At 45.7% G+C, this 14,704-nt stretch overlaps 1 protein-coding gene and 1 pseudogene across 3 annotated transcripts in view; one reads left to right on the forward strand and one right to left on the reverse strand.

The window, feature by feature from the left end:
* Window positions 1–14,704, forward strand: part of apbb1ip (amyloid beta (A4) precursor protein-binding, family B, member 1 interacting protein) — a 147,551-nt gene that overhangs the window by 86,874 nt on the left and 45,973 nt on the right. For all 3 annotated transcript variants that reach the window (XM_068007139.1, XM_068007141.1, XM_068007140.1), the window contains exon 6: window positions 5,527–5,686. In XM_068007139.1, coding sequence (XP_067863240.1) covers window positions 5,527–5,686 — 160 coding nt within the window. The remainder of the gene's footprint in view (window positions 1–5,526; window positions 5,687–14,704) is intronic.
* On the reverse strand, window positions 6,832–7,569 carry LOC137300228 (putative nuclease HARBI1; annotated as a pseudogene).

The following is a 14,704-nucleotide window of genomic DNA, read 5'->3' on the forward strand; positions in this document are numbered from 1 at the left end:
CTAAAATTACTAGTTACAGTTCAATTATTTTTAAGAATAAGTACTAACTATGCTGATACTTCAAAATCTATCCATTCTCCGTATAACTGGCTTATAGGTCTAAATGTGAGCTCGGAACTCAATTTTCATTTCTATCCTCTCTGGAATTCTACTAGAGTTTCATATGATTAACCTCAACAGGACTCGGCAGTCCCTAACAAGCACCTTTTTATTGCCTAGCTTTTGCACAAGAAAGATCTAGATTGCAGTAACAAATATTTTGTAAAACAGGCAGCTCATTGGCCATCTCTTTCTCCTACTGCAGATGGCCCCCAACCTATCACAGCAAATTTCCACTCCTAAGCTGATACAACTCCCCGGCAAAGGTCAGGAAGCCCTCTTCCCATATGCAAATGATCCCGGGTCCGGAAATATGGCCGAGGTCAATGGGGCATCTCAAGCACAGGCAGAAGTCTTGCCCCGCTGGAGATTCACCCTAATCGAGGTGGGGAGGTGGAAAGCCTAGGCCACCTAGTCTTTGTCAACCTCTTAAATCAAGCAAGAGGCTACTTCATTGGTCGCATTCCATGTCATCACACAGCACTGCCCTGAAATGTTAGCCTACATTATATGCTCAAGTCCTGGAATGGGACTTGGGTCCACGACCTCTGACCCAATGGTAAGATCATTACCATAAGCCAAACTGACACTTAAGATCCACTCCCCAGTCTCCTGTCGACCTAAACCCCCAGCTTATCAGAAAGGATCCCTGACAGAGCTCCCAGAGGCAGCTGAAACATTGAAATGAATGAAGTTATAGCTGACAAGTCAGACACTATTTAATGATGTAATACGTGTTAACTTTTTTAAATTAAAAAATGTAATGTTTATTTCTTCATCGTGGTCCCCTTCTCTGTATCAACAATGTTGACTTGTTGGCTTTAACTTCATTCATTTCAATGAATCAGCTGACACCAGGAATTGGATTGTTTTTTGGACAACTTCAGGAATCAGGTAGGGGCCAGACTGACAGGGTAAGATGTGGGATGTCGCTATATCCCACACATCCGCCCAAATCTGTCACGGTGTTCTGTCAGTGGAAACATCTTACCTGTCCTCAGCATTACTTATTCAGAGGTCTGCTGTGAGTAAATAGTTAAACTTCCTTTATTAGCACAAGCTGAGGAATTCTATGTTTTTAAATGAAAATTGGACCTTATAACAACAACTTGCATTTATTTAGCGTCTTTAACATAGAAAACATAGAAAATAGTAGCTGGAGTAGGCCATTCGGCCCTTCGAGCCTGCTCCGCCATTCAATATGATCATGGCTGATCCTCTATCTCAATACCATATTCCCGCTCTCTCCCCATACCCCTTGATGCCTTTTGTGTCTAGAAATCTATCTAGCTCCTTCTTAAATATATTCACTGACTTGGCCTCCACAGCCTTCTGTGGTAGAGAATTCCACAGGTTCAGCACCCTCTGAGTGAAGAAATTTCTCCTCATCTCAGTCCTAAATGTCCTACCCCGTATCCTGAGACTGTGACCCCTCGTTCTGGACTCCCCCAGCCAGGGTAAACATCCTCCCTGCATCCAGTCTGTCTAGCCCTGTCAGAATTTTATATGTTTCATTGAGAGTCCCTCTCATTCTTCTAAACTCGAGTGAATACAGGCCAAGTCGACCCAATCTCTCCTCATACCACAGTGCTGCCATCCCAGGAATCAGTCTGGTGAACCTTCGCTGCACTCCCTCTATGGCAAGTATATCCTTTCTTAGGTAAGGAGATCAAAACTGCACACAATACTCCAGGTGTGATCTCACCAAGGCCCTGTATAACTACAGTAAGACATCCTTGCTCCTGTATTCAAATCCTCTTGCAATGAAGGCCAACATACCATTTGCCTTCCTAACTGCTTGCTGCACCTGCATGTTTGCTTTCAATGACTGGTGTACAAGGACACCCAGGTCCCTAAGTACATCAACATTTCCCAAACTATCACCATTTAAATAATACTCTGCCTTTCTGTTTTTCCTTCCGAAGTGGATAACTTCACATTTATCCACATCATACTGCATCTGCCATGTATTTGCCCACTCACTCAACTTGTCTAAATCGCCTTGAAGCCTCTTTGCATCCTCCTCACAACTCACAATCCCACCTAGTTTTGTGTCGTTAGCAAATTTGGAAATATTACATTTGGTTCCCTCATCCAAATCATTGATATATATTGTGAATAGCTGGGGCCCAAGCACTGATCCCTGTGGTACCCCACTAGTCACCGCCTGTCACCCCGAAAACGACCCATTTATTCCTACTCTCTGTTTCCTGTCTGTTAACCAATTTTCAATCCATGCCATAACATAGTAAAACGTCCCAAGGTGCTTCACAAAATTTGACACCGAGCCACATAAGGTGACATTAGGATAGGTAACCAGAAGGTCAAAGAGGTAAGTTTTAAGGAACATCTTAAAGGAGAAGAGAGAGGTAGAGAGGCAGACGTAGGTCAGCGAGCACAGGCGCGATGGGTGCTTCATTTCCTCTATTACTTTAAAGTGTGAGTAGAAATTTGTGGACATTAGTTAATAGTGAAAGATATGTCTACTAACACTAACTCAAAGGTTGCTCGCAAGTTTATATCTACTTCTCCATTAAAGTTATCCCAGAGAGGAAAATATGAATTAACAGTGTTTAGATCAGGGTTGGTAGATGGCCAGTGCTGCAGCCAACAACTTGGTGTCCTACACACCACACCGCAGAGTGGTAAGGAAGTGGGTTGTTCCTCCTCAGGAGGAGTTCCTGATCTCACATCAGACCATCTGGAGGAAGTGAGGCACTTCCCCAATAAACAGGGAAGGACAAAAACCAGAGGTTAAGTTAGCCTGTGGCTGCTGTTCTTGCACACTTCCTGGTAAACAGCTGAAAAGCTCTTCTGTGAGAAGTCTCAGAGCAGGTGACCTACCTGCTCTTTCTCATGGTATTAGATGACCAGAAATTTCCTCCAATTAAATATTGGAAATATTGGGAAGGCCGAAGCCATTGTCTTCGGCCCCCACCACAAACTCCATTCACTGGAGGCCGATCCCATCCCCCTCCCTGGCCACTGCCTGAGGATGAACCAGACTGTTCGCAACCTCAGCGTCCTATCTGACCCTGAGCTGAGCTTCCGACCCCATATCTACTCCATCACCAAGACCACCTACTTCTACCTCCGTAACATCACCCGTCTCCACCCCTGCCTCAACTCATCTGCTGCTGTAACCCTGAACCATACTTTTGTTACCTCCAGACTCGACTATTCCAATGCTCCCCTGGCCGGCCTCCCATTTTCCACCCTCCATAAGCTTCAGTTCATCTAAAACTCTGCTGCCCGTATCCTAAATCGTACCAAGTCCCGTTCACCCATCATCCCTGTGCTCGCTGACCTACATTGACTCCCGGTCCAGCAATACCTCAAACAAAGTTCTCAACCTTGTGTTCAAATCATCTCCACGGCCTCTACCCTCCCCATCTCTGTAACCTCTTCCAGCCCCACAACTCTCCGAGAACTCTGCGTTCCTCCAATTCTGGCCTCTTGTGCTTCCCCAATTTCTTTCGCCCCTTCATTGGCGGCCGTGCCTTCAGCTGCCTAGGCCCTAAGTTCTGGAGTTTCCTCCCTAAACCTCTCTGCCTCTCTACCTCTTTTTCCTCCTTTAAGACACTCCTTAAAACCTACCTCTTCGACCAAGCTTTTGGTCACCTGTCCTAATATCTCCTCATGTGGCTCAGTGTCAAATTTTGTTTGATTATGCTCCTGTAAAGCGCCTTGGGTCGTTTTGCTACATTAAAGGCGCTATATAAATGCAAGTTGTTGTTGTTGTAGAATGGCATGTGGCATTGGCTGGGAACAGGGCGTGTAATGGTGTAGCCTAATCACTTTGTTAAAGAATTCACTGCCTTGCAATGTAAAGCTACACCAGCTTTGCAACATCATTGAACAAGAATATTATGAATTCCAAACAGCAGTTCCCTTCAGTATAGGTTTTTAGTACAGTTCTTCAATATGTTGAGATGTTAGCACATCATCGACTCCATATCCCTGCACTTTTATAATTCCCTGATCCATTGACAATAATTCTTTAACAAAATCTTAAAAACAGTAATTAATGGACCTTTACCAGTAAGTGATCTGAAAGGCTTCTCCCTGAAAACTCAATGGGACCAGTATTCACTTGGTAAAATCACTGTTAATGGGTCAATATGGGCCTAAAAATGGGGCCTTAGCATTTCCACCCTGTCAACCCCTATGATCGGCCTGCTCCAACTTTGACAGGGGCCCACTGCTAGGGGCCCAAGGGCCTGCCTGTTGCAGCTGGTGGACCCCTTTTAATATGCAAATCGGGATCCTATGACATTAATAGGACCCCGATGGCCATTTTAGATTTTAGGATTGAATTGGTCAGAGCATGCACCGTGAATTCTCCAATCAGTTCCATGGGTGATACCGCCAACGAAGTTCTGAGAAGGTAAATTCAAAATTATTTTTGTGGGGCCCGGAGGAGCAGGGTGACTGCTGGCCTGCACCTCCACCTCCGCCACCCCACTCGGCCTCGCCTATCCCCATCCCAGGACCTACCTTCAGCTGTCAGCAACATCCCAGCCAGCCGACATTGCTGTGGGCCAAAGCCAACGAGCTGCCTCGGGACGCCCGTTTGGCTTACGCAGATCGCCAGTCCAATTCAGATGAGGCCTGGGTGTCAACATTGTGGGGGGAGGGGGGATCTCTTCGCTGCGGGTATGGGTGACTCTGCCGGTCTGCCACCCAAATGTCAAAATCAACCCCAATGAATTGACAAGTACATAGCTCCACACAGGGACTGCGCGAGAGGGTTGCCACTGGAGCATAGACAGAAAAAAAACACCAGAGGAGAACCATGGAGATGGGTAAACCTTGATTTGTAAATTCCTGACATTGGAACAGTGGTTGTGCCGGTCGATTAGTCTGAAAATTGGGGCAGTTGGTAATTGTTATTTGATCTTGTTTACAAGTAATTGCTGTTTTGTGAACCAGTCAGAAGAGTTAAATAAATGGACTACACGGTCTTGCTGAAATCTTTCATATCAGTAGCACTCCGCACAGAGCATTACATGAGGTGAGTAGACAAAGAAGATTTCAACATGAAGATTACTGGTGAAGGAGCACTTACTGACAGTGGGGAAAGATTTGCTCTGTGTACTATGTAGCAAAATCATAAATACATTTAGAAAGAACATATTTACGATGTTGCTACATGTAAGAAAGAAAGGGCTTGCATTTATATAGCGCCTTTCACATCCTCAGGACGTCCCAAAGCGCTTCACAGCCAATTAAGTATTTTTGATATGTTGTAATGTAGAGCACAGAGAAAAATTTCCCCCTTTATTATCACAATAGAATTATAATTTGATGAATGATGATAATTAATCTTGATAACTGGAGATTTTGGTACCTAAATACTTATTGGCAAGAATAAGAGGTCAGGTCATTCAAGTGTGTTCAATCATAATCCCTGTTTTTATCTTTCAGCTGGTTGTCAAGGTCCTCATGAATGATAGCAGCAGTAAAACGTTGATGGTTGATGAAAGACAGACTGTGCGAGAAATTTTGGACAATTTATTTGAGAAGTCTCACTGTGACTGTAGCGTTGAGTGGTGCCTGTATGAAAATAATCCAGAACTACAGATTGGTAAGCTGTGGAATTTTATAAAACATTATTCACCAGACAGAGTCAGTTCAAAGCTCTCATTTTTAAGCCTATTACTGATTCCGTGCAATTTCTATAATGTAAATTTTTATAATGCTAATTTCTAAAGTAAATGAGCATACTTTTACTCTTGAATTGATTCTTAAACCCTGCTTACACTACTCCCCTGACCTGAACTGTTTCCATATGTTAAGGTTTCTTCCTCCTTTGCAGAAAGCGTCCTCATTTACTGCAGAGACCAGAGTGGGAAACAGTTCTCAGACTGACACAGTTGTTTGTAGGCTTCTTGGAATCAAACACAGAGTGCCTGTTGATGCCGTCTCTCAGGACAGCAGCACATGCCAGGACTCCGGCTTTACCCCTCAGAGCACCAAACCAGTGGAATCATGGATGTGGGAGGCAAAACCACGCTGCCCAGGATCGCACTCCAGAGATGCAGCCATCAGCAGCTCCATCCCAGGAGCCAGCTGCCGTGAATCAAGAGCCACCTCAGTTCCATGATCCTTGGGTTCAGCATCAAGAACCCACCACTTTCTATCATCCTGGGCTTGTGGGCATTGTTCGATGCAGCACTAGAGTAGGTGATAGAAAGGCACGTCTAGGCACCAGGTAGATGTACGGTGTTAGGAAAGAGTAGGATGACTATTTAGCTGTATCTGACCATTGATTGTGTCAATGTCAAAGTGCACTTACTTTGCTCGTGGTTGGTTATTCATGGTGGTTCCTTTGTACATTGCCATAACTGTATGACGGTTGACTGTGCACTTATTCTATTTCAGTTATTGATGGAAACCTGTTTGTCTCTGGCCATTTCTGTATTAAGGTTCTATGTGCATTTATTTTGTTGTCTGGAGGCTGTTTTGTATTTTCCCATTAACGTATTCAGGTTGAGTACATACTTAATTTGTGCTTGACTATTCATGGAAGCTGCTTTGTACATTGCCATTCTTTATATTAAAGCTGAATGTGCACTTATTCTCTGGTTTGCTAATCATGGAGATCACAGTCATACAGGAAAGGGTGCACTCATATGGTGCTGACTTATTCACTCAGATGATGACCGTATCATAGTCATGACGGGGATAAAAAAGCTGATATATTGTCATGTGCTAGAGCAGGCATTGGTTTCAGACAATCTTTATTGGCAAGTGAGGGCAAGCTGCATTCTGTAGGTGGAAGACCTGTGTCAGGAGCTGCCCTCTGACAGTCCGGACAGCTTCAAGTGATGACATATCTGAGCAGGCCTGCAGCTCAGGATATTCTGGTGCAATGGCCTCCTTGCCAGGTATGTCTAGACTGAGCCCTTCCTGTAAGGCAAAATTGCAAAGTTCGCAGTAGACCACAATTATTCATATCACCCACTCTGGTGTATACTGCCACACACCCCTTGTCTTGTCCAGGCATCTGAATCAGCCGTTTAGAACCTCTATAGTCCCCTCCAACATCTGCCCGGTCACTGAATGGGCTTGATTGTTATCCTCCTCTGCTTCATTGTGGGTCACACGGAATGGTGTCATCAGCCATGGCATCAGGGGATAGGCCTTGTCCCTCAGAATCCATCCATCAATTCGTCTCTCCTCCTTGAATAGCCGTGAGATGGCTGAGTGCCGCAGGATGAATGCGTCGTGGCAGCTTCCTGTATGCTGTGCATTGACGTGCACTGTCCCTTGCTAGGCATCACAGACAGTCTGCACATTCAGCAAGTGGAGCCCCTTCTTGTTGATGTAGGACAGTGGGTCTCGAGTTGGTGCCGTCAGAGCCATGTGGGTGCCGTTGATAGTTCCCCACACCCTAGAGAAACCAGTGAGCCGGTGGAATTGAATAGCGCTGTCTCTCTGCTCTGCATCGTTCACCCGTTCACCCATCACCCCTGTGCTCGCTGACCTACATTGACTCCCAGTCTGGCAACATCTCAATTTTAAAATTCTCATCCTTGTTTTCAAATCCCTCCGTGTCAAATCGCCCCTCCATATCTCTGTAACATCATCCAACCCTACAGCCCTCCGCGATCTCTACACTCCTCCAATTCTGGCCTCTTGCTCAACCCTGATTTTAATCACTCCACCATTGGTGGCCGTGCCTTCAGCTGCCTAGGCCCTAAGCTCTGGAATTCCCTCCCTAAACCACTCCGCCTATCTATCTCTCTCCCCTCCTTTAAGACATTCCTCAAAGCCTACTTTTTTGTGAAGCGCCTTGGGATGTTTTGCTACATTAAAGGCGCTTTATAAATACAATTTGTTGTTGTTGCATGGGTCATGGCATAATTGATGAAGTCAGGTGCCCTTCGGAAAAGGACGCTTGTTGTCAACTGGTGGACGCAGGCCCTTACAGATCCTTGACCGATATTACAAAGATCCCCTATGGCTGACTGCAAGGTTGTGGAGCCAGGAAAATGCAGGGCTGTTGTGATTTTCATCTGTACAGAAAATGCTCTGCTAGCAGTTAACAGTGGCTTGAGGACTTCTTCCAAAATATCACCAATCTGGCCTGTGGCTTCCTTGGAGAAACACAGTCTCCAGATGCACAGCTCCTCAGGAAGGTTTTGGTATAACCTTTTCAGCCTGTACACTCTACTGGGGGAAGGGGGTGATAGCGAGTGGGCTGCTGTCTTCTGCCGTGATGCCTCAGTCTCATAGCCTGTTGCCTCTGCTGCTTCTCTTCCTCCTCCATTATAATAGAGCACAGAGGTATATCTATTGGGTAGTTATTCTGAACACATGGAGAGAGTTGGGGGTCCAAAAAAACCTTAGGTGCAGTGAGGCTGACAGCACTGTAATAATTTATAATGCTGGCCTTACTGCGAAAAAGTTTTTAAAAATTGCTAGCAATGCAAGCAAACTTCAGAAATCCAGCAATAAGGTTTGGAATCTCTTCAGTGCTCAAACTCCACAGCAATGTCGAAATTACCCGATGGGGGTCGTATCCGTGCGTAAATCTATACCAGCACACTGGTGGCATTAAAGCAAAGAAACTCAGCGGCGCCATTGAACAGGGGGCGGAGCTATGGAAATAGGTGACACAGGGTTCCGACAGACCGATTGTGGAAGTGGCCAAAAAGAATGAGGGGACTTGCGTGTAGTGATTTTTCATCACAAAAGCATCAGAAATCACTTGCACGCGAGTTTCCTCACTGAAGAATGGCACTACACCGCTCGAACGCCCAGGAAGTTCCAGGCTTGTGTCTTCCCACAGATGAACCCAACTGAATAATTTATAAGCGATAAAGGTCATGAGTAGACACAGAGACCCTCACAGGTGGAAATAGTTGCCCTGACACACTGTTGCTCACGCGTTGCCCTATATATAACATGTGATAGTCATGAGTTCTCCTACATATAACATATGATAGGTTTCAATCGGGAATAAATGATTGAAAATGCGTTGTACTGTCTGGTTTTCACTATGAAGTACCTATTTAAATATGCCTTTTATTCTCACAGCAGTTTTCATTCAACAAGTATCAGAAATAGAGTAAGTATTGGCCAAAAACGTGATTATGATTCACTGCCAACCACAGTGAGGATGCCTAGATGACTCACAAAATTTCAAGGGAATGATTGGGATCTGGTCAGCTTTATGAGTGGAGGTGCTTATACCACACTGTTTGCTGTAGGTATAAGCAGCAGGTTATAGTAATAAATGTATTTGCAAGAGTACTTTTGTTTAGCATAATAAAATTAATTGAAACTGCTCTGTAATGTCAGACCAGTGGAAAAATAATCCCTCTTACCACAGATATTTCTCCACCAAGTTTCCAAATGTCAATCTTCTATCCTGGTCAGTTTTATGAGCTGCCAATTTCATCTTTAATTATAACCATTTTCAGCTGACTTGCTGATTACCTCTCCCACTCTGCTAATTTATCCAAGTGCAAAGTGGAACCAATGACAGTGGCATCTTTGAAACCTATAATGAAGCTAACTCTCCCCAAACACCTGGGACCTGAATTTGCTCTGTGGTCCAGATCTAAAACAAACATAAAGTGCGTGTTAATATGTAGTAATCTGAAACATTAGCATCAACCAAGCACTAACACATTTTTGCCCACAATACCAAAATTCCTCTCAGGATTGAAGCAGTTCAATGCACATTAATGCATAGACCCAGCGTTAATAGTTTGTGGATTATTATGGGCTTGTCACGCATCAATTAAAGGTGAACATGCAAATTTGTACTTGCATGCCTTCAAGCTGTCAATTAGTTAATGGCACCCGCTATAAGGGTGTCAGCAGGAATTTGGTATTGAGACAGAGGATCAGCCATGATCATATTGAATGGTGGAGCAGGGTCGAGGGGCCAAATGGCCTAATCCTGCTCCTATTTTCTATGTTTCTATAAAGGAAGCGGAGGGAGCTTCCAGGGATCCAGCACGGAGCAGCGCAGGAAACATTGTCAAGAACATCTTAATTGTTTTTTTTTATTTGTTCATGGGATGTGGGCATGGCTGGCAAGGCCAGCATTTATTGCCCATCCCTAATTGCCCTTGCGAAGGTGGTGGTGAGCCGCCTTCTTGAACCGCTGCAGTCCGTGTGATGAAGGTTCTCCCACAATGCTGTTAGGAAGGGAGTTCCAGGATTTTGACCCAGCGACGATGAAGGAACGACGATATATTTCTAAGTCGGGATAGTGTGTGACTTGGAGGGGAACGTGCAGGTGGTGTTCGTCCCATGTACCTGCTGCTCTTGTCCTTCTAGGTGGGAGAGGTCGCGGGTTTGGGAGGTGCTGTCGAAGAAGCCTTGACGAGTTGCTGCAGTGCATCCTGTGGATGGTACACACTGCAGCCACTGTGCGCTGGTGGTGAATTGAGTGAATGTTTAGGGTGGTGGATGGGGTGCCAATCAAGCGGGCTGCTTAGTCCTGGATGGTGTCGAGCTTCTTGAGTGTTGTTGGAGCTGCACTCATCCAGGCAAGCGGAGAGTATTCCATCACACTCCTGACATGTGCCTTGTAGATAGTGGAAAGGCTTTGGGGAGTCAGGAGGTGAGTCACTCGCCGCAGAATACCCAGCCTCTGACCTGCTCTTGTAGCCACAGTATTTATGTGGCAGGTCCAGTTAAGTTTCTGGTCAATGGTGACCCCCAGGATGTTGATGGTGGGGGATTCGGCGATGGTAATGCCGTTGAATGTCAAGGGGAGGTGGTTAGACTCTCTCTTGTTGGAGATGGTCACTGCCTGGCACTTGTCTGGCATGAATGTTACTTGCCACTTATGAGCCCAAGCCTGGATGTTGTCCAGGTCTTGCTGCATGCGGGCTCGGACTGCTTCATTATTTGAGGGGTTGCGAATGGAACTGAACACTGTGCAATCATCAGCGAACATCCCCATTTCTGACCTTATGATGGAGGAAAGGTCATTGATGAAGCAGCCGAAGATGGTTGGGCCTAGGACACTGCCCTGAGGTACTCCTGCAGCAATGCCCTGGGGCTGAGATGATTGGCCTCCAACAACCACTACCATCTTCCTTTGTGCTAGGTATGACTCCAGCCACTGGAGAGTTTTCCTCCTGATTCCCATTGACTTCAATTTTACTAGGGTTCCTTGGTGCCACACTCAGTCAAATGCCGCCTTGATGTCAAGGGCAGTCATTCTCACCTCACCTCTGGAATTCAGCTCCTTTGTCCATGTTTGGACCAAGGCTGTAACGAGATCTGGAGCCGAGTGGTCCTGGCGGAACCCAAACTGAGCATCGGTGAGCAGGTTATTGGTGAGTAAGTGCCGCTTGATAGCACTGTCGACGACACCTTCCATCACTTTGCTGATGATTGAGAGTAGACTGATGGGATGGTAATTGGCTGGATTGGATTTGTCCTGCTTTTTGTGGACAGGACATACCTGGGCAATTTTCCACATTGTCGGGTCAATGCCAGTGTTGTCGCTGTACCGGAACAGCTTGGCTAGAGGCGCAGCTAATTCTGGAGCACAAGTCTTCAGCACTACAGCTGGGATGTTGTCGGAGCCCATAGCCTTTGCTGTATCCAGTGCACTCAGCCGTTTCTTGATATCACGTGGAATGAATCGAATTGGCTGAAGACTGGCTTCCGTGATAGTGGGGATATCGGGAGGAGGCCGAGATGGATCATCCACTTGGCACTTCTGGCTGAAGATGGTTGCAAATGCTTCAGCCTTGTCTTTTGCACTCACGTGCTGGACTCCGCCATCATTGAGGACGGGGATGTTTACAGAGCCTCCTCCTCCCGTTGATTGTTTAAGGTTGTGGAATCGCTTAGCTCTGTCTATAGCATGTTGCTTCCGCTGTTTAGCATGCATGTAGTCCTGAGTTGTAGCTTCACCAGGTTGGCACCTTATTTTTAGGTACGCCTGGTGCTGCTCCTGGCATGCTCTTCTACATTCCTCATTGAGCCAGGGTTGATCCCCTGGCTTGTTGGTAATGGTAGAGTGAGGAATATGCCGGGCCATGAGATTACAGATTGTGCTGGAATACAATTCTGCTGCTGATGGCCCACAGCGCCTCATGGATGCCCAGTTTTGAGATGCTAGATCTGTTCTGAATCTATCCCATTTAGCACAGTGGTAGTGCCACACAACATGTTGGAGGGTGTCCTCAGTGCGAAGACGGGACTTCGTCTCCACGAGGACTGTGCGGTGGTCACTCCTACCAATATTGTCATGGACAGATGCATTTGCGACAGGTAGATTGGTGAGGACGAGGTCAAGTAAGTTTTTCCCTCGTGTTGGTTCTCTCACCACCTGCCGCGGGCCCAGTCTGGCAGTTATGTCCTTCAGGACTCGGCCAGCTCGGTCAGTAGTGGTGCTACCGAACCACTCTTGGTGATGGACGTTGAAGTCCCCCACCCAGAGTACGTTCTGTGCCCTTGCTACCCTCAGTGCTTCTCAACATGGAGGAGGACTAATTTATCAGCTGAGGGAGGGCAGTAGGTGGTAATCAGCAGGAGGTTTCCTTGTCCCATGTTTGACCTGATGCCATGAGATTTCACAGGGTCCAGAGTCAATGTTGAGGACTCCCAGGGCCAATACCTCCTGACTGTATATCACTGTACCACCACCTCTGGTGGGCCTGTCCTGCCAGTGGGACAGGACATACCCAGGGATGGTGATGGAAGAGCCTGGGATGTTGGCTGAAAGGTATGATTCTGTGAGTATGGCTATGTCAGGCTGTGGGACAGCTCTCCCAATTTTGGCACAAGTCCCCAGATGTTAGTGAGGAAGACTTTGCAGGGTCGACTGGGCTTGGTTTGCCTTTGTTGTGTCCGGTGCCTGGTGATCTGTCCAGTTTTATTTCTTATTATGACTTTTTTTAAGCAAGATTTTACAACTGAGTGGCTTGCTAGGCCATTTCAGAATCAACCACATTGCTGTGGGTCTGGAGTCACTTATAAACCAGACCGGGTAAGGACAGCAGGTTTCCTTCCCTAAAGGGCATTAGGGAACCAGATGGGTTTTTACAACAATCCGGTAGTTTTATGGCCACCATTACTGATACTAGTATTTTAATTCCAGATTTTATTTTAATTAATTGAATTTAAATTCCCCAGCTGCCGTGGTAGGATTTGAGCTCATGACTCCAGAGTACTAGTCCAGTAAGATGACCACTATGCTACTGTACCCTACAGTTATGCTATAGTTCACACAGAACAACATAAGTGTATTAGCAATTCCAAGTCTGCCAGACATGAGGAAAAGGAGCAAAGAAGGCCAGGGAGGACCAAAATCACTTTGACCTCACCAGGGTGTACCATGTTGTGAGGGTTATGCCTGATCAAGGAACCATAGATGGTTAGTGCTATCTCCTGGGACCAGACCTACAGCCAAGAAGAAACATCAGCACTGTGCTGTCAGTAGTAGTGAATGTGATCACAACACCCATTTTTTATGGTACAGGTTTCTTCCAGGAGATTTCAGGAGGCTTAGCTAGGATTAGTTAGTTTGCAGTGCGGTCAAGGTCATTGATGCTCTGTTTCCACATGCCATTGAATGCATTAAATTCAGTACTGGGATACAGCAGCAGGAGAGGCTGAGAGATATTAAAAATCTGGCACTCCAAGGGTACGGGGCTCGACCAGTTCCAACTGTGTGGCCAATCAAATAGCTGTTCAACCATTAACATCAATCAACAGAACAGGATACCACTCTATAAATGCTTAAGCAGTGTGCAACCACTACTAAAGCATTCTGATTCACACTTTTTTAAACACCATTTCTCTTAACATTTATAGCAAGCACGCTGTCCCCTCAAGAGCATGACTGTATATCTTAAGCACCTTGAGACATTTTACTACATTAAAGGTGCTATATAAATGCAAGTTGTTGTTGTTGCATATTTCAAAACTAACTGTTTTGTAGTAGCACTGTGCACTGGAATACATATAGTATTCTCACTATATATGCTGTTGATCCAGAAATACAAAATATAAGAACATAAGAAATAGCAGCAGGACTACGCTATACAGCAACCTCGAGCCTGCTGCGCCATTCAATAAGATCATGGCTGATCTTCAATCTCAACTCCACTTTCCTACCCGATCCCCATATCCCTTGATTTCCTTAGAGTCCAAAAATCTAGTGATCTTAGTCTTGAATATATTGAACAACTGAGCATCCACAGCCCTCTGGGGTAGAGAATTCCAAAGATTCACGACCCTATGAGTGAAGAAATTCCTCCTTATTTCAGTCCTATGTTTCCTAGACTCTCCAGCCAGGGAAAAAATCCTCTCAGCACCTGCCCTGACAAGCTCCCTTAGAATCTCATATGTTTCAATGAGATCACCTCTCATTCTTCTAAACTCCAGAGAGTATCTTTCCTCATAGGACAACTCTCTCATCCCAGGAATCAATCTAGTGAACCTTCTTTGCACCCCCTTTAAGGCAAGTATATCCTTCCTTAGGTAAGGAGACCAAAACCGTACACAGTACTCCAGGTGTAGTCTCACCAAAGCCCTGTACAATTGCAGCAAGACTTCCTTACTCTTGTACTCCAACCCCCTTGCGATAAAGGCCAACATACCATTTGCCTTCCTAATT

This window comes from Heptranchias perlo, chromosome 2 (genome assembly GCF_035084215.1).
Source record: "Heptranchias perlo isolate sHepPer1 chromosome 2, sHepPer1.hap1, whole genome shotgun sequence".
In the NCBI taxonomy this organism is placed as follows: Eukaryota; Metazoa; Chordata; class Chondrichthyes; order Hexanchiformes; family Hexanchidae; genus Heptranchias; species Heptranchias perlo.